Source organism: Ambystoma mexicanum, chromosome 2q (genome assembly GCF_040938575.1).
Source record: "Ambystoma mexicanum isolate Mex_15411 chromosome 2q, UKY_AmexF1_1, whole genome shotgun sequence".
Taxonomy (NCBI): domain Eukaryota; kingdom Metazoa; phylum Chordata; class Amphibia; order Caudata; family Ambystomatidae; genus Ambystoma; species Ambystoma mexicanum.
In genome coordinates, this window is record NC_090924.1 from 536,174,217 (window position 1) to 536,201,751 (window position 27,535).

Genomic DNA, 27,535 nt, shown 5'->3' on the forward strand with positions numbered 1-27,535 from the left:
TTTTGAGGCCTGCTGAAGAGAACTCAGCTTGTGGGTTAGCCTCTCTGCTACAAGTTCTGAAGTAAAGTTCTGGATCCCTGGAGTTCTGGATTTGAAGTCTGGAGTCTCCCGGCAAGGCGTCCCGCAAGAAAGTGGAAAGTGAATGTCTCTACCTGAGTTTCAATGTTCCTTTTTATGTGTTTTGAAAATGGGTGTGTGCCTGGGCCTAGCTAAGCCTGCCCCTCTCACTTATCATTGGCCAAGCTTTCCTCTCTCCCTTGATTGGGGGAAGGAAATGGAGTGTCAGAGTGATGCTGTAGGTTTTATGGTCAGAGGAACCTCCCCTTGTCAAATTGCACACAAATCTATTCCTGACCCAAATACATATTTATCTATGTACCATTTTTCTAATATTATAGGTCCAGTTAACATATTTTCTGTAGCACCAAACCATCCGATCCCTGTCTTTGTATGATGTCGTGTCCACTTATGACAGAATTCTCCCCTTTTCATCCAGATAACGACCTCTAAACCTTTCCAGATTTTACACAAATGTGCACCAGGGATATGGGTTTCAGATGATAAAGTGTCAGATTTTTAACATGCATACATTTGGAGTAACAACCTTTTTTCCGTTACTATCCCCAAGAACATACCACAGGGTCCTAACACCTCTTAAAATGTGCACAGAAAAATCACAAGAATGATGATGCTATTTATATAATTTTTACAAGTCCGCACTATGAATTATCCATCTTTTTAAAATCATGCTCTGGCCCCAAAGGGGTGTGGTTTTCCAAAGCACATGGTGGAATTTCTGGTTTATCCACTTCCCCCAAGCTCAGCTTGCTCTCACAGGCACTGCCCCTCCCAGTTTCTCCCAAGAGGAAGCCATTTTACGACCCCCCCAATGTAACATTTGCCTGAGCCAGGGACAGTGCTTTGTTTAGTTTCCTGTAGTCCCCAGGTGCCACTCCCCTAATTCAATCAGAGAGGTGTCATCTCCTTTTGGCAGGGGCAGCAGGATGCAGCCAGGCCTGGGAACACAGTTGCTAAATTCCCTCTCCTGTCGGGGGTAGTTGTCAGGCAGAATCCAGTTTCATTAAGCCAGGCTTCAGCTAAATGTCACTTTTGTTCCCAGTTTTTTTTCATTCAAATCAAACTCCCAATTTTTGCACATACAGCTAGAATGCTGATTCTAAGTTCAAAACTATGACATTTAACAGTTGCAACCTATGTTACACTCAAAAGTAGGTCACTCATTTACTTTAAACATTTCGATTTTAGTGGCTTTCTGTCCATTTAACTTAAGCTGCTGACATCCACAGCTCAGCCAGTTTTGTTATAAACATTGTTTTGGGCTCTTCATCTTTCCAGATTTTGTATGCACACAAGAATACATTCTCCCAAATGTCTGCTGGTGTTCATTGAGATTTTTGAATATCTTGTGATGTTTAAAATAGGCATTTTGAGCTTGCATTCAGGGAAACAAAGGTGATTTTAAAGCGCTTTTTTTTAGCCAACTGGCCTGCTGTTTTTCCTTTGGCAGACATTTCACTCATGGCCCTCCTGGCCCATCATGCTTGCACTGGTGGGTGGCAGGTCAGGGGACCACTTTGCTGTGCGCAAAACTGCACGGTTCTCTAGGATTCTGGCGCAAATGTGGGCTTTTCCACCCTCTTGGATTTCCTAAGCCCACAGCACCAAATGTTGCAGCATAATAGTCCAAACGTGGGTCAGGACACCCAACAAACCCCCACGCCCGACTGCACTTTGATTTCGAGTCGAGATGGAGTCAGGTGCAAAGGATGTTTTGATCCACGCGCTGTGATGTCCGCATCATCTTCTTCCAATTCCGCAGATGGCACAGTTCAGCATCTTTTCCTTCATCCGGTTGGATCGATCGGTTCTCCTCGCCTGTCCTGATGGGAATATTGGGCGGTACCCCGGGCCCCTCGGATCTTTGCTCCCGGTCTCCGGGTCGTTCTCCTTGGTCAGTCTCCGTGGTTTCATCTCTCCTAGGATGATAAATCAAAAGCGGCAATACCTATTCGTAGACTTTTCTCCACCACTATTAATGGTGCCCTAGTACCAGAGGCCTTCATCTCTCCCAGTCCCTGGACTCTGCCACCCCCATGTCCCATGGCGCACATGAGCACAGGGCCATAGGGATGGCAGATTACTATCCAGCCAAAAGGATGACTTTTCTCCACCATGGAGAATGGATTGGCGGGCATCCGGGTATGGGCACCTAAGTACAGTGCAATTTAGTGGGGAACCCCAGGAGAGTAGGCCCACTAAGGGCATCCTGAAAACCTCTGCCCAGTTAGGTCAGTGGGGGGGGGGGGTACCCATCAAATCCTGGTAGCAAGGAGGGATCTGAAGACTCCTCTGAGCGTCAAAGGACACAGGAGACCAGGTCCCCACATTCTGCCAGCTATTCCCAGGCTCGCAGTATCTGGGAAAACCTGAAAGATCAGACAGGCACTTCTGGGAGCAGTGCTTCTGAATCAGAGGATGAATGGACCAGGGTTACCCGAACCAAAAAGGCCAATAAGGTGAAAAGGGCCTTGCTTAAGGACCCCTTAAAACAGATTAAAGCAATCAGGAGTGTCATTACGCCTTATCATAAGAACGCCAAGTATTCTGTTTGGGAACACTTGGAGCTCTATGAGCAAATGATAGAGACTTTCCGTTTGAAGGACAGCAGTAGCTGCATTCAGTACATCAAATGGACATTCTCCCTTGAATACTCCAGTTTCTTTGCGGGCTGGAGGACCAAAACCATTCAAGATGGTCCACATATAGGGCGGCCATCTTGAAACATTTTTCTGTACACAGAAATCCCCAAGAGGCTCGCAAGGCAGCCTACAATTTGCAATGTGAGAAGGATCAGGCCCCACAAGAATTTGTGCAAGAATTGAAGCGTGCCTTTGCGCAGACCATCAGAAGGGTGCGCACGGACAGCAAAGAATTCATCAACACATTTTTCCATGCTCTTCCCAAGTACATAATGACCCAGCTCGTGAGAGATTTTCACGAGAAAAGATCTTTAGACTGGGTCATTGAGCAAGCCACATGGATCTGTGAGGTGCAGAAGCCCATAGAAAATAAAGGTAATGCGCTGAAAAACCCCAAAACCAACAGCACCCCTGCTGCTGCCAAGGTGGCAGAGGTAAAGGTTGCCCCCGTTTTAGATTTGGAGATGGGGGGCCTAAAAACCTGCCTGCACCAAATAGTTCACAGCCCAGAAGGCCCTCGGGCCAGTCACAGACAGGGAGTCAAGGAGATAGTCCCACAAATGGGGTCCCTCGCTCCCCTGATTATGTAAGTCCCCGTTACAAGGGAAACCGACCCATCCTGGGTTATGTGTGGACTCCTCCAGCCCAAGGAGGGGGATCTAGCCAAGCGCCTAACCCGGGGAACTTCCTTCCTAACTTCCCACAGGAGGGCAGAAATTCACCAAACCCTGGGCCGAACTTTTTTCCAGGTATCCACAAGGTTTCCAGCCCCAAACTCATCCTTCTTTCCCCAATTGTCTGAGCCCAGACCACCTAATCTGGGAGAGGGGAGGCCAAGGGTGGAGGGGTACCCAAATCTTCCCAACCCGGGGTATTACCAGAGAAGGGATAGCTACCCTTCCCGGGATCAGCCGAGGGGAGAAAATAGAGCCCCGTATCAGCCTGAGCGGGTTTCCCAGTTAGAGCGCCAGGTTCAGAACATGACACAGGATTTGGGCCGCATGCTGAGGGCCCAACAGAACCCTCAGATGGGCATGCCGGCACAGAATGCCCCAAACTCCGGACCTAGTGCTCCAGAACAATGACGGGGGAAGCACCCCGATAACCCACCGGTTCCCAGGCAGGAGGCACAAGGGGAAGGGGGGTGTAAAGCCTTGGAGGAAGCTTCCTTCCCAACTTGTAAACAGCCCCTGGAAAACCAGGAACCGGAAACAAAATCTCCTACCCCTGAAAGTCTGCCACCCAAGGAACAGAGGGGAGGTAGGAAAAACAAAGTACCCAAACAGACCCATTTTGTGGAGGAGGTACAGGTCTTCCAATTTGAGGGAGAGGGATCCTCAGAGGATCCTGGGGAAAGGATCTTCTCCTTCAGAGATGGGGGAACTCCTCCCAAGGAAAAATGGGTCCCAAGGGATTTCAACCCAGACTGGGTAGATGTGGGGATTGAGCTGTCGCCGCCCATCATCCTATCCCAGAACCAACAAAACCAAAAACCCCTGGTTCAAACCCATCCTGGTGACTGCCTACCAAAAGGCAGGGGCGGCCCAGAACCGGAACCAGGGGAACCTAAAACCGAATCAACAGACTGGGTAGAGGTGGGGATTGAGCTGTCGCCGCCCATCATTCTATCCCAGAACCAACAATACCAAAATCCCATGGGTCAAACCTATCCTGATGACTTCCTCCAAAAAGGGGGGGGGGCAGCCCAGAACCCAAAACCATTTCCAGTTGCCAACTTTTTCTTTCAGATTCCCCAGGCTCTCCACAGAATTCTGCCCAAATCTCTTCTCTCGCCATGTCCAAAACCAGAAAATCAGCCCACCAGTTGTCCAAAAATGTGCATTATCTGTGCCCCCTTGAGGAGAAGGAGGGAAGATATTATGCCCCGGTACAAGTATAGGGGCATGGTACAATTTTGGCACTGGTGGACACTGGATCCCAAGCTACCCTTTTGTCCAAAAGGGCCTTTGATGAACTAAATGCAGGAAGGGGGGAGAATTACCGTATTCCTCTCACCTCTCTTCCTGGACAACTCCAGAACTTTGACGGGAAGGAAATTCCCATCAAGGGGACTGCAGATTTGGACATCAAAATTGGGCGACACAAGGTGAAACACCCGGTCATACTAGTGACTCCAGAGGGCACCCCTTGTTTACCAGGGAATGACCTCCTGAGAAGGTTGTCACCTCTAATAGATTGCGTAAACAAGGTCCTCTGGACCCAGACTAGCCGACCAATAAAATTAAAACAGAGTGTCAACCATGTTAGTTTAAATGGCACCTGCCACATGGTTGAACAAAAATCTGACCAAATAGAATTTCACTTCCAGAACAACCAAATTCCAGACGTGATAGAACTAGCAGTAGGACAACAGACTGGTGATGGGGGGTCCTCTCTATTTCTGAAAATCAACCTTCCTTCCAGTTTAAGGTGGTATTCCACACTGGAAGGAAATACTCTGAAATTCTTTAGTAATCCACAATCAGACACTCCCACTGCTATAGTCCAGAAAGATGGGAAATCAGCTCAGAGCCTGGCTGATATTCAGCAAATTGGAGAGCATTTGTTCATCCCTGTTCAGTTAAATGATGGGAAGGACTCTGTTCTCGCTCGAGTGTGTGTGAACAACGGTAAGAGCTTCATCAGTGAAGCCATGTTCCGCCAACTCCCAAAAGATCCAGCCATTCCCACATTCAAACTGATAGACAAATGGGAAATGGATCTGGAAACGCCCAATTCCAAACATCTCCTGCCAAGCAGGTGTATGCTCAATATCTCCATTGGCAACAAGAGCATAGTCCATAATTGTTGGGTCGTGCGAGACGTCACTGCCGCCTTTTACTTAGGCAGTGACATTCTCAATCGCTTCGCCATTAGTTTGGACCTAATCAACTTCAAAGCTTGGTCCCGATTAGCGGATAATCCCATGGTCTTTGATGATCCAGAAAACGCATTTAGGTCAGCTCAATTGCTACCTTATGCAGTTGAAATTCAGATTAAAGAGGAAGTCACCATCTCGGAAAGGACCCGACAATTCTCCCTGGAAGTGAAAGTTAAAAGAGGACAAAAATTGAAAAACCCTGATGCTTATATTCATCTAAATGCTTCTCTCCAACAGCAAGGGTTAGGGGTAAACCCAACACCATTAATCAACATAGAACATGACACCATTCCAATAGAGGAGGATAACAGCAACTTAAAGAGTAGTACTCTAGCCGCAGGCACCATTATTGGAATGGCGGTTGATGATCGACATTTCTCCATTGATTTAGGAAATGAACTGTTAGGACCAATCCCCAAGGACTGTTTTGACAGTGACAGTGAGGACAATACAACACCAGACAGGATTTTCACCCGGCATGGGGGGAACTCCTGGTGTACACGTCTTGCCCTGATGGTAAGGAAGATGTGACTTGTGACTTCAGGAGGGATGAGGTGATTTTCCAGGTCCATGAGGGCTGCCTTTCCCACCTGAAGCCTCCAGTCCAAATCAGCACTCTGACCAGGGACTTCTCCACCCAGCTGGAGGAGGCCGCTGAGATAGCTAAACCAGAAGTCTTTCCAGGCTTCAGGCAGATGGTGGAAGAGAGAGTCAACCTAGCTGATGCCTGTGTGACTCTGGAACAGAAGCAAAAGTTGAAACAAGTTTTCTTGGATTTCCAAGATCTCTTTGCGGTAGACTCATATGACTGTGGTCGCACTGACATCCACACAACAACAATTCCCACGGACCCTGGCATGACTCCAGTGTTTGTGAAGCAATATTGCTTGCCTCTCGCATCCATGGAGTCCCTTACTGAAATAATTAAGAACCTTGAGTCCCGGGGAATAATCCGTCCAGTCCACAGCACTTTCAATAATTCGGTGCTGGGAATATTGAAGCCATCGGCCAGTGGAGACTCTGCGCCGACCTTAGGGAGCTCAACAAACGGGTCTATACTTCCCGATGGCCTCTGCCCTACAATGACCAAGGGCTGGCCCAGATCCAGGGGTCACAGGTATTCACTGCAATAGACCTGACCAATGGATACTGGACCGTGCCTGTCAGTAGGGAGGACCAATACAAACTGGCTTTTACCTTTGGGGGCCAGCAGTACACATGGACCCGGACTCCCTTTGGATACCCCAACTCCGGCAATGAATTCAACATTGCCTTAAGAAATTAACATAAGGCCATGCCCGACCTGGGTGCGAGGGGTAACCTGGCTTATGTAGATGATGTCCTCATGAAAAGTTAATCTGTGGAAGAACACATAGCGGAGATCTGTTATGTTCTGACACAGTTGAGGGCCGCCAGCGCAAAACTTTCCTTTCAGAAAGCACCGTGGTGTAGAACCCGTGTTAATTTCTTGGGGCATGAGATTACTCCTCAGGGTCTCTGTCCCCAAGAAAAGAAAGTGGAAGCACTTCAGAAACTGAAGGATCCCACAACTCTGCGGGAACTAAGGAGCCTCCTTGGACTGACTAATTACAGCAGAAAGTTCATTGAGGGCTACGCAGAGATCACCAGACCCCTGATTCATCTGTTGAAGGGGGGGTCAAGTGGGAATGGGGTCCAGAACAATCCGAGGCAGTAAGACAACTCAAAAGAAGCCTCTCACAAGCGCCTTGCCTAGCTTACCCTGTCAGAAACAAGGAGTTCTTCCTGGAGACAGGGTTCTCTAATACGTGCTTGATGGCAGTATTATACCAAAAGCAAGACAAGGTCAATAAAGTAATCTCCTATGCAAGCAAAACTTTATCCTCTGTGGAGGACAAATTCAATGATTGTGAGAAGGCACTCCTGGCAACGGTGTGGGCATTAAAGAATTACCACCCGTTCATCCAGGGGGAACACATCATAGTGGAGACTCCACACCAGCCTCTGCAATACCTCCAAAGTGACAGAATCCGGGCCGGAAATGTGAGTAATTCCCGAATTACTTCCTGGATTCTGTCAATGCAAGGCTTTCCTGTGGAGGTCAGATATGGCCAAAACAAGAAGAGTCCCCTCGCGCAAGGTCTGGCTGACTTGCATGATTGTGCCAGAGAAAACTGTCTCGAGGACGAAAGTCTAAAAATCAAGGACAACATGGAGACATACCTTAATTCCCCACACAAAGTCTTTGAAGAAGACAAGTGTGAGGGAATGCCCACTGTCTATGTGGAAGGATGCTCTTACCATGTTGACAACAACGGGGAGAGAGAACTGGTGGCCGGCGTAGGGAACGCATAGGTGAATGAGTCCCCAGAACCCTCCGCTGGATACAAAATTGGTCCCCGAAGTAGTCAGGTGGCAGAATTGATGGCTGTGCATCAAGCCATCCTCACTGCTGTCCAACATCAACTCCACAAACTGGTCATAATCACAGATTCGGATTATGTACGGAACGGGTTCGTGGAGCACCTGGTTAACTGGAAAACCAGAGGCATGTTATGTGCTAATAACAAACCCTTGAAACATCGGAAGTTAATCCAAAACATTGATGATCTGGTCACATCGAATGGGATGACCATCTACTGGAAAAAGATCAAGGGTCATTCCAAAGTAGAGGGACCAGACAAAACTGGAAATGACTTAGCTGATCAGCTGGCCAAGACCGGGGCCATCCAAGGGGATCTAATCGAAATAGAGTCCCTGTTGGGGGAAATCCAGGTCACTGCTATCACTAGGTTCCAGACAAATGCTCACAATGATCTTTCAACTGCACAATGGAGTAAGGAGACCCCTGATGCTGATTTGATTACAGCTCAGAAGGGGTACCCAATAATTGGTAAGTTTTACCAACACATTGAGGACCCTGAGAACTTTCCCCTGACGGATACCGATTACATTGGGAAAGAGGACCTAAGAGTGTTGATGAAATGTCCAAAAAGGTTCCGAATCCAAGACGGTTTGTTGGTAAGGAAATCCCAAGCTGGCCATGATCAGTGGGTGGTTCCTACCTCATTCCGAAGCCTGATGTTAAGTCACGCCCATGATGCGGCCACCACCGGTCATAGGGGGTTTCATACAACACTTGAAATCTTAAGAGAGATTGCATACTGGCCACCTATGGGCCAGGACCTCAACCAATACTTGAAGGGGTGTCTGGTGTGTGCACAATTTCAGCCAACATCCCTCACACACTGGGTGCCTCTCCAAAAGTGGGGGATGACACTGCCATGGTCAGATTTGCAAATCGACTTCGTAGGCCCTGTAATTCGCTCATCTAGAGGAAACAAGTACATGTTGACCGTCACATGCTTGTTTACCAAGTGGGTGGAATGTCTCCCGGCCCCAAAATGCAAGGCAGAAACAGTAGCTGCCCTGATGATTAACCACATCTTTTCCCGTTTTGGTCTACCTCAAAGGATTGAGTCAGACAGAGGTAGCCATTTCACCAGCGAGGTAATGACAAAGATGTGGGAGATACTGGGGGTTAAAAGGAAGCTACACATTGCTTACAGGCCAGCTTCTTCTGGAGCAGTAGAGAAATACAACCAAACCATTGTGAGCATATAAAAAAAGTTTGTGGCAGATTCTGGGCCAAGTTGGGATATCTGATTACCTCTGGTCCTAATGGCCATCAGATCTACCCCTTCATCTGCAACTAAAATGTCACAGTTTGAGCTGATGACTGGACACAAGATGGTGCTTCCCCAGCATTTGCTATACAGGACCCAAGAGCAGACGTTGATAAACGCCTCCACAACTCATGAGTATGTGGAAAATTTAAGGAAACACCTCCAATATGCTTTTGCCTATGCTCAGCGGAATCTAGAAAGGTCAGCTGATAGCATGAAAACCCACTACGACCTGAAGACCACCAGGAAGTAATATACTGTGGGAGACCGGGTCTATCTATACAATTTCCAAAGAAACCAGGCCAAACAGCGAAAATGTTTGCCTACGTGGAAGGGACCGTTTGAAATTATAGACAAAATCTCCCCTGTAGCCTATAAGATCCGCATCCCCAAAGGTAGTCTGGCGGAAGGGGAAGACAAGTGGGTCCATATAAATCAGCTAAAGTGTTGCCATCCCTGGCACACTCTGCAACAACTGGAGGAATCCTCTGGAATCCCAGAGGGGGCCGCTCCAGAGTAATTCAGCTCCAACCCTAAAATATCCCAAATATAGTCGCTAAAATATGATGATTCTGGAAAGAAAATATTTCCTGTTATATCTTGTTTTTTAAAACAAGACTGAAAAATGTAACCGGATATATAAAATGTATCTGTTCGACACACCATTAATAGTGGTGGAGAAAAGTCATCCTTTTGGCTGGATAGTAATCTGCCATCCCTATGGCCCTGTGCTCATGTGCGCCATGGGACATGGGGGTGGCAGAGTCCAGGGACTGGGAGAGATGAAGGCCTCTGGTACTAGGGCTCCTGAGGTTATGCTCAGGCGTTTCCCTTTCCCAGCGAACCTCATCTCTATCAGCCCCTGCTCCCTGTTGCAATGCAAGAGCCTGCACTTTCAGTTCCTCAGTTAAGGCCTTACTAGACTCTATCAGTCTCTCCTGCATGGCTACCTGTTGCTGGAGCCTATCATTGTGCTGGCAGAGAGCCTCATTCTCTCTCTGTGCCTCCTGAGGAGTACTGGGCCAGTCTTTGCTGCAGGAGGGTTACCTCCTGAGCCCCATCCCTACTGGCCTGCTCCTTTCTTGCCAGAGCCTCTTCCACCCTCCTGGTGTGCTCTAGCAAGCCCTGATGCTCTTTTGGAGGTCACCCAGCCCCCGGAGGGCCAAATGATTTTCTTCAATTTTTCTTTTTAGATGGCAGACTTCCTGGCCTAAGGTATCCCTTTCCTGACCAAGAGCCTGCATTTGTGACACCAGGTCGTCCCTCTGCCTTTGAAAGGCACCAGCTTTCTGGCGTTCTTCATCAAACTCTGCCTGGGTATCCAGGTCTTTCAAAATCAATTTATTGCTTTCCTCTTTCTCTCTGTCTAGTTGGATTTGCAGGGTGACTACCTGCTCTGTGCATGCCCTGTTGAAATTTATCTGTTGCTCCAGCTTTTTCTGGCTCTGCAGTAAGGAGTCCAAACTGTCTTGGTGCTCCTTCTGCAAAGCCAGAATTCTGGTATCCTGGTCTGTCTTTTCCTGTTGCAGTATATCCATGTCCTCTTTTATTTTAATGATATACTGCCTACTATCATTTTCTGACTCCTGGCTCCTCTGAAGCCTCTGCTCAGAAGAGACCAGGTCAGATTGGGCCTTCTCTAATGCCGACAGTTGCCTAATTGCTATATCTTGGCCTTCGGCACATTTGTCCTGCATGGCTCCCATATATTGATACAAATATGCCGCTATCCTAACCATCTTGTCGTGTTCATCCTTAGCTTTAGGAGCCATGTTTAGTTTGCTCAGGGCCACATGTAAGGGACCCTGATCTCTCCAGATATCTAACGCAGTTGCAGTGACCTATTGTGTGATTGCCTGCAACCACGCATCCTGGCCCTGCTCAGTCCATTCACCTCTCACAAATAGCTTATGTAAGAAGTGCTCTCTGGCTATTTTGATGTCTACCAGTGTCGTCATTCTGGAATTTGAGTTCCTTCCTGACTTAGAGAAGTTTGTATTTTATTTTGCAAAACAGACCGTTTCCTTAGAGCGTTCCTTTGAGGAGTGCTTTCACAGTGTAAAACACCGTGGTGATCTAACCGGATATGTGTATCCGGTCAGTTGGCACACTGTATTAAGCTGCACAAGTGGTAAGTCTAATCCAGAATCTCCGCTACGAGCCCCCACTTTGTAAGCGACTTCAATTCAACACTACAGCTAAGTTGATGCCTAGTCTGGGATGCTGAGGGAAACCCTTATTGATATATTTTTATGTCCAGCTCGTTTACTCTGGATGACAACCAACCCTTATATAACACCCCTCTCTTAGAATCTCCCTGACCCCACTGAGCCAAGAAGTAGGTTTGTTTTGCAAATTAAAAGGTTTATTTGAAAATTAAACAATAATGTTTGATAGCACACTTGTGAAGATGATAGTGATCAACAATGGATAATGTTACAGTGGTACACTCTTTTTGATGGCTTAGAAGTGATATAGAGAGGATAAAGTAGCTGAGAATGCTTTTATGGCTTCAAGGACAATGCAATGATGAATGAAAATGCTGTACAGAAAATAAACTTGATATGACTTCAACAAAAGACAATGTAATCACTTTTCTTTGACAATTCACCCTCCCCCTCCATGCGAGGTAAAGAGATGGAAGGAAAGCACACAGTTCTCAGGAATGCAATCAAATATAATTCAGTTCCCCCCTAGCAAGCTTAGAGGAAAACAGGTAGGAGTTTTAAACACAGGCCCAAAATGCTTTGAATGTGATCACAATGAAGTGAGAAATGTGCGAAAAATGCTTTTAATTCCCTATAGGGGGTTCAGGGTAGTTGATAGATACTTTGAATCAGTTCAGGATCACTTTAGCAATGCTCTATGAATGATTGTCAGGTTGCACACGAATTTCAGCAAGGAAAGCAAGGACACATATTTTTACACATGGCTGAAATTAAGCAAAATGTCAAATCGTGGCAATTTAGTTGCGTGCGTCGAGCGCAATTACGGAGGCACTATAAGGAGTAGGAAGTCTTTCGGATTTTAAATTTTAAAGCTCAGAATGACAGATGACAGTTTTCAGTTTTAAATATGACAGAATGACACGATTCTAAGAGGCAGTTCTAATAGGTTAAAATAGTTTGGATTAGATTATTTTAAACTAAGAGATTGGTTTTGGCACAGTCCTAGCTGGGTACTCACACTAGATTTTGGACAGGAATGCGACTTCGTCACAGATCGGGTCAGGATTGGCTGGACTTCTGCTAGCGGTTCTTCACAGCGATCTGGTCTCTGGGTCTCCGGTTCTGTTATCGGTTCTGCTAGCGGTTCCGGATACAGCGGTCTCTGGTTCTGCGGGTCTGGATCAAGTGGATTCTTAGCAAGCAGCAAACCGCACAGCCCGGCGGTTGAATAGTTTGCAAATGATTTTTGAGGCCTGCTGAAGAGAACTCAGCTTGTGGGTTAGCCTCTCTGCTACAAGTTCTGAAGTAAAGTTCTGGATCCCTGGAGTTCTGGATTTGAAGTCTGGAGTCTCCCGGCAAAGCGTCCCGCAAGAAAGTGGAAAGTGAATGGCCCTCATTACAAGTCAGGCGTTAAGGGTTTAACGGCGCCGTCGGCGCCGTTAACCCTTAACGCCTGATTCACACTTTAACGCCTGCTTCTTGCAGGCGTTAAAGTCCAAGGCGCTAAGCGACCTTGGTGCTAATTACGGCACCGTGATTTACGGTGCCGTAATTAGCGCCTTCCCCTTCCCCATTATGCCCTATGGGGCAAAAATGGGAATTGGGAAGGGCAAATGGTGACTGGGGAATTACCGCCCCACTCACCTTGGAATGGGGTGGTAATTCCGCCATCCACCATGCCGGACTCCGGCATGGACCATGGTGCTAATAGCACCATGGTCCAGCGCCGGACTTGTAATGAGGGCAAATGTCTCTACCTGGGTTTCAATGTTCCTTTTATGTGTTTTGAAAATGGGTGTGTGCCTGGGCCTAGCTAAACCTGCCCCTCTCACTTATCATTGGCCAAGCTTTCCTCTCTCCCTTGATTGGGGGTAGGAAATGGAGTGTCAGAGTGATGCTGTAGGTTTTATGGTCAGAGGAACCTCCCCTTGTCAAATTGCACACACATCTGTTTCTGAACCAAATACATATTTATCTATGTACCATTTTTCTAATATTATAGGTCCAGTTAACATATTTTCTGTAGCACCAAACCATCCGATCCCTGTCTTTGTACGATGTCGTGTCCACTTATGACAGAATTCTCCCCTTTTCATCCAGATAATGACCTCTAAACCTTGCCAGATTTTACACAAATGTGCACCAGGGATATGGGTTTCAGATGATAAAGTGTCAGATTTTTAACATGCATACATTTGGAGTAACAACCTTTTTTTCCGCTACTATCCCCAAGAACATACCACAGGGTCCTAACACCTCTTAAAATGTGCAAAGAAAAATCACAAGAATGATGATGCTATTTATATAATTTTTACAAGTCCGCACTATGAATTATCCATCTTTTTAAAATCATGCTCTGGCCCCAAAGGGGTGTGGTTGTCCAAAGCACATGGTGGAATTTCTGGTTTATCCACTCCCCCCAAGCTCAGCTTGCTCTCACAGGCACTGCCCCTCCCAGTTTCTCCGAAGCGGAAGCAATTTTACGACCCCCCAATATATCATTTGCCTGAGCCAGGGACAGTGCTTTGTTTAGTTTCCTGTAGTCCCCAGGTGCCACTCCCCTAATTCAATCAGAGAGGTGTCATCTCCTTTTGGCAGGGGCAGCAGGATGCAGCCAGGCCTGGGAACACAGCTGCTAAATTCCCTCTCCTGTCGGGGGTAGTTGTCAGGCAGAATCCAGTTTCATTATGCCAGGCTTCAGCTAAATGTCACTTTTGTTCCCAGTTTTTCTTCATTCAAATCAAACTCCCAGTGTTTGCACATACAGCTAGAATGCTGATTCTAAGTTCAAAACTATGACATTTAACAGTTGCAACCTATGTTACACTCAAAAGTAGGTCACTCATTTATTTTAAACATTTTGATTTTAGTGGCTTTCTGTCCATTTACCTTAAGCTGCTGACATCCACAGCTCAGCCAGTTTTGTTATAAACATTGTTTTGGGCTCTTCATCGTTCCAGATTTTGTATGCACACAAGAATACATTCTGCCAAATGTCTGCTGGTGTTCATTGAGATTTTTGAATATCTTTTGATGTTTAAAAAAGGCATTTTGAGCTTGCATTCAGGTAAACAAAGGTGATTTTAAAGCGCTTTTTTTTTTAGCCAACCGGCACTGCTGTTTTTCCTTTGGCACACATTTCACTCATGGCCCTCCTGGCCCATCATGCTTGCACTGGTGGGTTGCAGTTCGGGGGACCACTTTGCTGTGCGCAAAACTGCACGGTTCTCTAGGATTCTGGCACAAATGTGGGCTTTTCCGCCCTCTTGGATTTCCTAAGCCCACAGCACCAAATGTTGCAGCATAATAGTCCAAACGTGGGTCAGGACACCCAACACTAGCTGTAACAGAATGTCATCTGTGAGGGTGAAACAGCCCTAGTTCTTTTTATTATTATTATTATTATTAATAAAAAGATGCAAGTAAATATTTTTTCTGAAAGTGACGTCTGCTAATCAGACTCCACTTCCACAGTGCTCCATGTTGAAAAGTATGGTGCAAACATGTAAATCTGCTGAGCCTGTCTACTGATGCTTATCAACAGCTGCCTTATAGATTGGCACAAAGGCAGTTACAAAGTTTCTAAGTGACATGTGCATTCCTGCCAGTCGCCTGATGGAACCCAAAGTTCCAGCAGCCAAAGCCTGCCTTTAAGTTGGGACTGTGCTGATCCAGAATTCTATACTTGTGTGCTCCCAGAGCCTGGTGGCAGATAAGACTCTAAATATATGCTTGTTTTGATGTGGGGGCCTCTGGGAATCTATACATATTTTGGCCAGAATCTATTAGTGTCATATTATTGTCAGCTAGGTTGCTAGTGACTCATTTCACTGACAGTGCATAATATGAATCAGTGTGTAGACCAACGTTTCACCCAAAACAAGCATTTGGGCCTAGCCCATGAAATTCCCATTTTGATCACTATGAGAGGGGTTGTCAAACTGGGCTGCTGTGCACTCTACAAATATGAATAAATAAACGTATCAAGAAGACATGAAATCTTCCAAAGGGGTTAGCTTAAAACCAGTGCTACAAAGGAGATCCATAGCAGGAATATGCAGAGCTCACACCAGGGTTGTAATTACCACAGACACTTTGATGTTGTGTAGACAGGAAAGAGGGAGGAGTTGTAGTAGGCAGGAGAGAAGCAGCAGTACACAGAGAGTCCCACCATCTTGGATTCTCCCAGGGTTCACACACTTCCTGCTGACAAAGCACTCTGGGACTGACATCACAAGGCAGAAAACTATGAGACAGCAGCCAGAATGGGGCTTCTTACAAGGCTGGAGGGGGACCAATCCATTGTGGCAGATTGCACAATGGAGGGCATAATACCACCCTTTGTATTGACTCATATTTGGACTACAGCAAAAGAGGATTTCAACTGGAATTCGTTGGGTGTATAGTCTGCCCCAAAGTCCTTTCCATAAGGGTAAAGACAAAGACTTCCAAGAAAGGAGCAAGTCCTTTCCCCTCAATCATCCCTGAGATACATTTGGGGTGATCTATTGACAGGACAATGTCTACTGCAAGTTGAGACCACTAGTACTGAGGGACCTGCTCACTGGAGGGGACATCCAATCCAAGTGAACTCTCTGAAAATCTTCCTGCTTGGCAAGTGTAGAACAAGAACCCACTCACTAACTTCTAAAGGCCTTCTCCACTGAAGTTGACTTCGCTGCTAAAATGATTGCCTGTACACTTCTAACTTCACACCTTGAGTACCCCTTTCATTACAACAAGTGTATATTTTGTGTATAAGGGGAGCACCCAGGAAAACATGGATGATTTGTGATGTAGCACTTAGCATAAAGCAGAAACCGAGTGCATGCCAGGTTGATCTATGAAGAGCTGGGTATTTACAAGACTTACAGGGCCAGGAATTGGCTGTAAGCAAAAAGGGACACAGAGAAACAGGAAAGACAAGCAAATATACTGGGTAACAAGTAATGAGCAGGCTAAGCAGTGTTCTGGAATTGGATAAGGGGTCTCCAGAGATAAGAAAACGCCCTTGAGATTGATACCAGCAGATTACTATGAACAACAATCATTCAGCAGTGTCATAGGTTGAACATGCTGAAAAGATGGATGTACTCAGTGTAAGGGTAAAGCTGAAGACTATATACACTGAGAGAGGTAAGACTCCAACTGTCACGCCTGTCAATTTCACAATGAGTGTAAATGGTAAATTTGGCACACAGAGGTACTAAGCCATCCGCTCACCTTGGCGATTGTAGACTCCAACCGGAAGACTCAAAGCAGATAGGAAGATTACCCTGAATAAATCCTGACACCTCCGCCCGAGGTAAAGTAACCCGGGTGAGGAAGCAGGATTCCCAGGGAAACCCTCTAATGGGAAGAAAACCCTGGACGACTTCCAAGCACGGTGGTCCAGTTGACGGCAGTGGATAGGACAGCTCCGGCAGGAACCCTCAATGGTAACCTCAGAAATCTGATCTGTCGATTTGAACAAGGGAAGAAGCAGAGGAAAGTTTAGAGGAGAGCGCCAGGTAAGAAAAGAAATAAAGAGGTAATGGAAAGCTTCTCACCATCCGAAGATGGATTAGGAGTGATATCCGGAGCTTAATGGAGTAGGAGAGCTTCGGGAGAATCTAGATCGGGATAAATGGGAATAAGACACTGCGGTAGAGGTACGAGAGCCCCTAAAGAGCGGGAGACTTACTCAGCTGGAAGGGAGGCAGAGACGGGAATCAAAGGAGAGTAATCCGTGGAACCGAAGGCGAGCGGGATGAACGGGGATGGAGAAACCGGGGAGAACACTCTACAGAGGATCGAAAAAGACAGGTAAATCAGAATTGTTAGTTTGAAGAGAAAACAAGTGAGTTAGGAGAGAGAGATTCAGTAGCGAACTCACGGAGCGCCAAAGGCAGAAGCGACGCAAATTGCCGGTCGCTTGGTTTCCGTATAAAGGGTCACATGATCTCCATGCCACACGTGATCGTCTGTTCGCACGGTATGGGAGCGTGCAACAACTAGACCGCTGCTAGTCGGATGAGGAGAAAGGGAAACCACCCGCCTAGCGGGATGAGTAATCAAGGCACCACACAGACGGGTTCGAGCCCATATAGACCACTTGCGATGAGGTGTAACACCAACTGACTAGACGAAGGCAACAAAAGTATTGGAGATGAACCCAGAGGTCACACGTATATGGATACTGAGCCGAGGCACAACAGTACAGCAATTTGCAATGATATCCGAAGCAGAGTGGATAGAATACCTACGTATAGGATAGGCAGAAAAAGGAAGCACCAAGCAGAGACTGTAGACAGAGGCTGAAGATGGAAGCTATACAAGTAATTACTTAGAAAGCACACTGGAATTTTGGTACAGAGGAAAACACGGGCCAAGAATAAGAAAAGGTATCGGGGACAAGCTGGGAAGCAGGCGAGGAAAGCGGCAACACAAAAACAGACAATTCTAGCATTCTAGGGAAATCGTGAAACACAAAGCACTTGTCAAAGACAAGGCAGGTTGCTGCCAACTCAGTGAATACTTGGAACAAGACAGAATGCAACTTTCTAAAGGGCATACAGCAAAGCTAGAAACTGGAACTGCAGAGAAACATAGAAAGAAACCAAATAAGGAAAGTCTGTTTAAGGGGGGGTCACTTGCAGACAACCAGGGCGTTTGCAGCAGGATAGGAAATGATCTATAAAGGGGAAGGATTATAGACAAAGAGGGTGTTTGCAAGAACCAAGAAGGCAGTACAATTACTGGCAGGGGTGTTAGTCGATGCAAGAGGACTGGATGCTGCCCCAGCAGCCAGTGCAGGGAGACAGGGTGCTGCACAAAACAACTAGGAGCAAGATACAGGGTGATGCACAGAAGCAACCTCACGCAAGATACAGGGTGATGCATAAAAGCAGCCACAAGCCAGATTCAGGGTGCTGCACAAAAGCGGCCTAATGCAATATTCAAATGCACAAACAGGATCTCAAATACATGCTCGAAAAACAGGATTCAAAAATGTTGTGCAAAGACAGCCATAACTGTTCAAGCAAGTTTCAAAAGCACAAACAGCATTTCAAGGACCTGTTCAAAAACAGGATTCAGAGGGAAAAAAGGTGTCTCAAGAAAAGGACCAAAAGCTCAAAGCAAGAACTACTAGAGAGAGCAGTTTGTAGATTTTAACCTGCCATAAACAGAGTATGGAATGTGCGCATGCAGCAGAGCTGGTGGCAAGTTGATTGAATTCTGACACTGTGTCTTCTCTGAATTCTGATACTGCGTCTTCTCTTACGAGGTGTGTTATATTGTTGTTGATTAGTGCGTGTGTATTTTTACTTTAGGTAAAGTATCCTGTTTGTTGTAGGACTTTGTTTTTGTAGTTTTGTACCACAGAACTATTGGTGTTTGGACTGCTTCTGTGCTAGCTCACATCCCTCTTGAAGTGTATGGCCTGCCCTTGGGCCAGGTTACCACAATAGGTGAAGAAGGTTTATACGTTGGGCTGTGCTTGTTTCACCTTTTTGTTTGAAATCACTGCTAGTTTAGTTGTAATGTGGGGCTGAGTAGGAACTTTATCCGTTACTCATCCCGGTACTCCTGCAGAGTAGTAGCCATTTTGTGTCACTATCATCCAAGGAAATCACAGCAGTCCAGGCCTGCCATCCAGTAGCAGCCAAGAAATTAAAATCAGCTCAGCTCCATACACCCACAAAAAAAATCAAAGCAGTCAGGCCCTGCCCTCCATTAGCAATTATGGAATTATACTGGGTGGCCACATCACCCACTAGCACCAATTAAAAACATTGTGGTATAGCCACTCAGTAGAACACTTGTAAATTGAAGCAATTTGACACGGCCACCCACTTGCGCCAAAGAATATATGCAGTAATGATTGGACAGACTTCAACACTCGTGAAATTCATATTAGCCAGATGCTGCCACCCACCAGCACCCCCAGGAACTAGAGGTAACATGGACCTGTCACAAACGTGCCCAATGGATTAACGCCCTATTCCTGCTAGCCATTAGCACTCAAGAAATACACAGTAGCCTGGCACACCCATCCACCAGCACTTAGGATCTCCCCAGCCTTGCCAGACAGTTACTACACAAGGCATCGTGTGATGACTGAGTCTTCCAACCACAAACATGGGCTATACATTACATAGTAGGATTATAAGAGACATATGATGGCATTATTGGGGCACTTCAGGGTGTACTTGGAGGCGTATAACAGCAGCACCTAAAAAAGCTATATAAGGCTTACATACTATGGTTTACTGGGTATATGAGGCCATTATGAAGGGCCAGTGGAGGCTGTATTTGGCATACAATAACAGCGATTAAAAGGGATATGCCTTACATAAGGTGACTATACCGACCATATGATGGCATTATTGGGGCATTTGAGGCAGCATTTGGTACACTATGCCAGCATCTGCACATGTGGGGCTTCAACATTCTTACCATGACTATACCAGGCGTATGATGGCAGAGCACTTGGACATATGGAGCTAGTGATCATACAAACAGATACTCGCATATTTTCCCCAAGTATCGTTATCATTCTCCCAGTAAATCACACCATTTAGAGTACAGAGGTGCTACTTCCTGACCTCTTGCATACAAAGCGTCCACATTGCATTGTCAGCCTGGAAAATGATGGGTTGACCAGGCCCTATGCTGGCAACAGCTGGCAAATGATGCAAGTATCTGGGCATAGGTTGACAGTCCCTGCCAAATGCCTCTCCAAGGCCCATAAAAAAGACAAAACTGTTGGCTCTGGACGTACACTTCACAAACTACCTAAAAGCACACATATATCCATCCATCCAATGCACAAACACCCTCGCTCGGCAAGCACGACTAAATACTGCACAGACACGCTCACGTTGACGGGTGCCTACATGGGAATTTGACCCAAAGAAAACAATATGGGGCCACACTGCACAACTCCCCTCAGCTTATCACAACACAGTCTATCCGCAGCGACGAACTTGAAGGCCCCGTTTCTCCGACACCATCTAGCACCTGCTAGTCACCACAAAGGCAATATGTACAAGACACCATTAATCGTTTGTAATCTTGTGTTTTCCGTAAATGCACTTTCAGGCAAAGTTACAACGCTGCCAAGTCATGGAAAATGACAGACGCGGGCTATACAAAACTCAGCTGACTGGAGATAAAAATCTTGGACTAAAGCAAACAGGCTGCTTGCCAATGCAGGCCACCTTCCATTGGGATTCAGTGACCTACAATCTGCATTAAGGGTTATACCGCCACCGAGTTTTCCTGTCTCCCAGAAAAGAAAGGTTCCGCCATCAATGCCACCGCTCTGAACTCCTCCTGTCTAGACCTTATAGACGGGCTTGCTTAGGACTGACAACCCGAGAGGCAATACAAAACCTGAGGTTGACTGGGTTAGGCACATAGAGGCAACCCTGGCTGTTATCTCCTCCACAATGGCACCAAGTACCGAAATTATCGGAGTGCGATGGGAATACTGTATGGAGCGGGATGGTATAGCCAAGACTGTTGGAACGTGTAAGTGCTCTAGAGCGCCTGGCCCTGATGGCACTTGTAATCAGCCTATCAAGAACGACCCGCAAGTATGGGTAGGTGCTCTCCATCGGCTCTTTACTCTGATAGGGATTACCCAGCAACTCCATGCGACATGGAAGGCTAGCACTATAGTCCCAATTTACAAAAAAGGTTTGAGACAAGATCTGTGTAAGTACTCACTACTGGCTATGCTCAATGCCCCTGCAAAATATGTGCTACAGTGATATTAAAAGAACTCAATATTTGGATCACGCAAAATAACATCATACCCTTTAACCAGACTGGGTTTAGATAGGGATTGAGCACTGAAGACAATGGACAGTCTTTAATTACTACCAGAGAACAAGCTTGGCTGATTCGGAAATTACCTGTATACGTAGCATTTGTGGACTATAGTGTTGCCTTTGATGCTGTATACAGGAGCAGGCTATGATCAAAGCTGAATAAATAGAGCAGGGATGTATCTTTGCACCCACACTTTTCAATTTATACTTGGTAGACTTGGGTGATGGTATTAAGAACTCTGTCTCAATCCCTCCAAAAATGGGTTGTGTCGGCATACAGTGGCTTTTGGGCATGCCAACAACTTGGCCTTGCTGGACGTAACATCTAGGGGCTTGCAAGCACTTTTGAATCATCTACACCAATACGCAGTGTATAACTTATTGAAGATCAATGCCAGCAAGCTCAAAATCATTGTGTTCAACCCAAAGAATAGAAATAAGATGGGGACTAGAAATTGGAGCTGGACACTCAATGGAGACTCCATTGAGGTGGTGAGCCCCTATAAATATTTGGAAGTGATCCTTGACCCAAAATGGATGGGAACCTGCACCTGCAACAGGTTCAGCTTGAGACTGCACAGTTGACAGGTGCTATCAAGTGCCTGACATATAAAGCAGGGGTTTCTCAGTTGGAACTATTTTGAAGTTGTATAAAACTAACATCTTGCTGATCCTAACATATGGGGTTGAACTCTGGGGGCTAAAAAAGATCTCCAATCTGGAATTGCTGGAAAGGTGCACACTGCGGAGGCTGCTGCGGTTGGTCAGGACTACTCTAGCAGAGTTCATCTACTTGGAATTCAATATAATGTGCGTTACCGCCAAAATTCAGCATTGTTGCGTACGCATGTATTGGAAAATAAATAATGCGACTCCCAGCTCACTGCAATGGCTAATGAGGGATGTACTACTGACTAAGATTACATTCATGAACATCAGCACTGTCTACAAAATATCTGACAGTGCTGGACTTTGGTCAAACAGGTTCTCCCTTGATGTACTGAAACTTTCCTATATAGGATTTAAGAACAGAATGAGGAAGATACTTTGCGAACACAGCAGAGAGCAAAAACGTGTGGACCTTGCAAGTAAATCCTCTGCTGCATTATACCTAAGGTACTCACTTGGGTGAGAAGGTGTCCCATTGTACATAGATAACTTCTCTGGCATTCATCTCGTCTGGATATATCTAAGATTCAAATTCAAGGCGGTATAGGCTTTTGAGCAGTTTGGAGCTTATTTGGGAACACCAAGGGAAGAAAGCAGAGGCGTAGACAGGGTAGGTCCTGAGCGGGCAAGTGTTACTCACCGCCTGTAGGACTGGCCGTGGCGTTGAGAGAAAGGAACACCAAATGGACCGTAATCTTCTGTCACTGCTGAGTATAGTCCAGAAAAGGACCCCTCAGACCGGACTGCCTCTCTTGAGGCCGCTCTTTAAGATAATGGACCCCATTGACTGTGTAATAATAGAAAAGGCAGGTTGGTGTATTACCCAAAAGAGCGGGGAGAACCACATCGCCATACCAAGCTGCAAAAAACACAAAATACAGATTAGCGGCAATAAATCAGAACATAAGGGATTGATGGAAATCAAGGATGTGAGCGAGTACCTGAAAGAGGATTGGCAGCTATTAGTTTTAGGAGGAATTCTAAAGAAAAGAAAGAAAAGGAAAAGGCTCAGATTGGAAGTTCTAGTTAGGTGGTTAATATTGATAGGAAAATAAGGAGAAGGTCTTACCCCCTTATGGATGAAAGGAGGTCCAAAGAGAACACAACGGAGGTATAAAATAATAAACAGGGAATGTTAGTAGAGGGTAGCTTCCTGAACGGCACAAGGGTTGCAACTAGATTCGGGATGGTGCAAGGAATCAGCAGAGTGTCCAGCTTGCACAATAAGGTATCCACAAAGTCTATTCACAGAATACTGCAGTATGTTAAGAAGACAAGTCACAATGGCTGAATATCTTACCGTAATGAGTAAGAACCGTAATCAGGAAACAGAGGAAGCGGTAATCCGGCCAATGCTTGAACTGTAAACAGAAGAACCGGATCAACAAGTGTCACGTAATACACAACCAGCGGGAAGGTGAGATGTAGTCAAATAAGGGCCAGACAACAGGCAGGTCAGAAAGCGTTCCGAGGTCGGGCTTCAGGTAAACTTGCAAAAAGGAGAAAAACTGGCCGTAAAGGATAACACAAGGCAGGTCCAGGGGCGTTCCGAAGTCGAGGCAACAGCCGGCAATTCCAAAGGCAGACAAGGGGCGCACGAGATGCAATTCCAAATAACAAGTCCGGGGTCAGGTACAGGGATAATCCAAGAGAGTACACACAAACGTTGGCGAGAATAACAACGCTAACTAGAAGCGCCGTGTCTTGCGCGACATGTGTTTTTATTTGGCCGAAGGAGCGTCAGAGTCAGCTGATTAGGAGACACCGCTTGCTCCTGCAGCGTGGTTTCCCTGACAACCGCCAGCGTCTCCAGAACGGGGAAGCAAGAAAGGACACCCGACCTCTTTGAAATCGGGAGCGCCATGAACGGAGCAAAGACGCTCGGTGCCCATGTGTAACAGCAAGGCCCACCCAGAATCTGTAAATTAGCACTCTGCAGCGCTACGTGGGCCTTTACAGATGCTAATGTCACTGCGGTGGGCCCAACTACATTAGCTTCAGGCCCCACTTGTTAGACAATCCTGGCTACGCCTCTGGAAGAAAGATTGTGCAGACTGTGGTGATAATCAAGTTGAGACTGCAAAACATCTATTGTTAAGCAGCTCTGCACTGATTATTGCCAGGAGAGGTTACCTCATGGCACAGGGTAAATGTGAATCTTATAACGGCCTTTGGGAAGTCCTCATGACTGGAGATGAGGAAACATGTATTCACTATTTGATGAAATTCTGGAAAACCATTGAGGCAATATTAAGGATCATCGACTATTGATGAATTGTAATTAATAAAACGATTTTAATAGTATTTTTTTTTTCATTGCATGTAGATGTAAATAACATTGTAGCATGGAAATATATTGAAAAGTTGATTTGTATATTAACTATAAAATACACAATATATCTATATTTTTTTAATGCAATGTTCATACTATACAGCAGCAGCGCTACAGCCCCGACTGAGCCTCACAGGTATACATAATGACCAAGGATACTTCCCGCCTTGAAGTCTTACCCTCTGTACTTTGACACTTCCAGCACGGTCCGCAATGGCTGCACAACTCCGCCTTCTCTGCCGCTGGAGAAATCTGCCAGCGCTTTCTCCAGATGCTGCACGAGCACGGGAAACTTCAAGAACTTCTCTACGACTTCCGAACCTATGAACACTGGGCGGGCGCTCATCGTGGAGACAGAGCAGCTTTACGGCACGCGGGGTGAGAGGACAGCTGCTGCTGAGTCGTCCAAGGTATCTGCGAGTGATCCGGGCTGCAGAGCAGGACAGCAGTGTAAGGGACTTGGCCACGCCTCCAGGGATCTGGAACAGACACACCCCCAAATTCGGAATGCCTTTCACATAGTGCAGGAGCGACTCCAGACAAACGACATGTCTTGCCGCTCACAACACCGCACATGACACCTTTCTTTGCACGATGAGCAAATAGTCTCAATTCTTCTCATTTTTTGATTTTGATTTTACTTGTAAATATTGTACACACATCTTACAGCATATTAAGGAAATTGGAAATAGAAAGAGGGATCGTAGACGTGAATTACGCGTTCTAGTTTATCTGATTTGCACCCGGTTGCAAACAGCTGCAAGGTGAAGGCTGCAAAAATGTATTTTTCTAAATGGTTGAGGAATCACAAGTATCTATCTGAATGCTCTTGCTGGCGAGACCTGGTTCAGGGGTCCCTCTCTAATAACGCCAAAGAATGTTGGCAGATCATTAATGGCAGGGATTCAGTTTCTAGAGATATTAATGCTATATCTGAAACGGCCTGGGTCTCACATATTCAGCAGATGTTTTAGGCTCCATTGTAGACATTACCTCTCAGAAATTGATGTTCGATAATTGGTGCTTCTTGCATAGTCCTGAGGACATCTGTAGGTTCATCAGAGTCAGTAAACCTTCTAGGGCTCCTGGAACCGACGGGATCTGGTGCACACTTATTAAATCTGACCCAGTAGTATGGTCCCATGCCCTAAATCAGCTCTTTTGATGTATTAAGGCCTTTCAAACTGTACCATCCTCTTGGCGTGACAGCATCTCAAGTGCTTCAAGTGTGGTGTTTGGGTGCGCGGGTGCGAGGTGGCCGAGGCGCAGCTCCCCATACATTTTGCCGTGAGTAAAAATACATTTTGCTAAAGAAGGAGCTTTCTAGGGGTACCCATTATAATGGACGTGTTACCAAATCCTTGAACGGGTTTCCCCAAGTAAATAAATGGCAAGCGGACTTGGGAGCGGCAAGGGTTTAGGGAACCCCCTTGTCCTTCCTGCATCCTTTAGCTTCCCATGTAATGGTGAGAACGGACAAATAACTAACACCACTACGATTGATGAAAATGTGGATAAACATACTGAGGGCAAAACAGTACATCAGACAGCAGTAGATTGCTATAATAAGTTCACAAACATTAGGATTAACAGTTCTTTGGACAAAGGTTTATGGGAACTATTACCAGCTAGTGTAAATGTTACTATTGCTACCCCCACAAATACACCTAGGAAAAATCTAGAGGCTACATGTTTTACATCTCCAATTATGGGCTCCCAAGTGAGTAGCAACAGTGAGTCCCCTATCCCGCCAGGAAAGTTTGGGGTAACAGAGATGGTCAACCTTAATGAGAAGATCCACCTCTCAATTGGAATGCTTACCCCGCTGATTCCCATGCGTAGTACTGATAGAGTTAATCATGATGAAAACTGCAGCTGGAGGTCCCTAGGAGTCCAAGATAATGCTCGGGAGGCCAACGGTTTTCCTAATTCAGAAAATTCGGATCCCTCCATGAATTATAAGAACAACACAGGCTACAAGGTGCAGATGCATTAATCCAATTCAAACAGGAAAGATGTAATTGCACTACATACCCCAGAATCCCTGAGTGAAAATACTTTTCCGGTTATTGTCCGTATCCTTGACTTGTTAGACAAGGGTCATGATATCTTTTTTTAATTTATTTTATTTGATTTAGTTGATACACAACTTTTCAAATATTTACAGGAATAAAATACCATAGGTACAAAAGATACACAGATTAAACAGAAACATCGGGTAAAAACAAAGTAGTTTACAATTCAAGTACCTTCCAGATAATTTTGAACAGAATATCAAGAGATAAAAATACCAAACCGACTTCACAATCCAGTAGGACCCTATACATAAAATTGTCACCGAAACGGCAATTTGAGTCACCTAATGATTGCCGGCTTAGGTATCCTAATTTGCGGGCGGCCACCACAGGCAGAACCATTCTTAAATATTGGACAACAGCGATCTGTACTTTTTCTCTTGAGGTCGAAAACATAATTTGCCATTTATAGTCACTCAAAGTGCGAGTGTGGAAGGTGATAATATTCTGAAAGCATCTTTCTCGCACCAACATTAGAGACGGACAATCTACTAGCAGATGTTGCAGAGCTTCTTTTTGCTGAACGTCAGTGCAATATCTACAATAGTTTTGTTCCTGAGGGATCCATTTCTGTCTAGATAATACATCTCTCGTACCCCATAGATTAAATCTAAACCTTTGGAATTCGGATCGTATAGCTGGAGAAGGGCATTTCAACAGGTACTGAGCAATGATACCATAAGGCTTGATACTAAACACCCAAACATTAAAGTCTTTATAGTGCGAGCACTTAGCTAAAGTCCCCGCCCAATCAGCGCAATAGGCCATGATATCACTCATCTCGAACTACGCAATATTAAATTTAACATTCAAGAAAACACAAACAAACTCAATAGATTAGAGGGATATATCATGGCAAAAAATAATTATATCAAGGGGAACATCATACCTGTGTTAGACAAACTAAAAATTACCCATGAACAGGGAGTCCAATGCGATACAAGCTCTGAAAATCAGAATGACAATGAACTATTAAGAAATGGTCCCGTGATTAAGGACATATTGGATTCCATGCCCAATGCAATTAGCACTACCTACTCAACTATAGTTGAAATAAAAAAGAGATCACTACACTACAAACGAAAGAAGTGACACAAGAAGGGCGAAACAGCATAGAGCTTTTCGGCAGCCCCACCGCACTGACTAATTTAATTGAATCACAGAATTGATTGAGGAAATTCTATCAGAAAAAATATGTTTTCTATCA

At 45.7% G+C, this 27,535-nt stretch overlaps 1 protein-coding gene across 1 annotated transcript in view; it reads right to left on the reverse strand.

The window, feature by feature from the left end:
• The window catches only part of CRYM (crystallin mu), a 358,261-nt gene extending 333,556 nt beyond the window's left edge, over positions 1-24,705 (reverse strand). The window contains exon 1 of the mRNA XM_069647676.1: positions 24,433-24,705. Within this exon, the coding sequence (XP_069503777.1) occupies positions 24,433-24,599 (167 nt within the window). The 5' untranslated portion in view covers positions 24,600-24,705. The remainder of the gene's footprint in view (positions 1-24,432) is intronic.
• Positions 24,706-27,535: the final 2,830 nt, after the last annotated feature.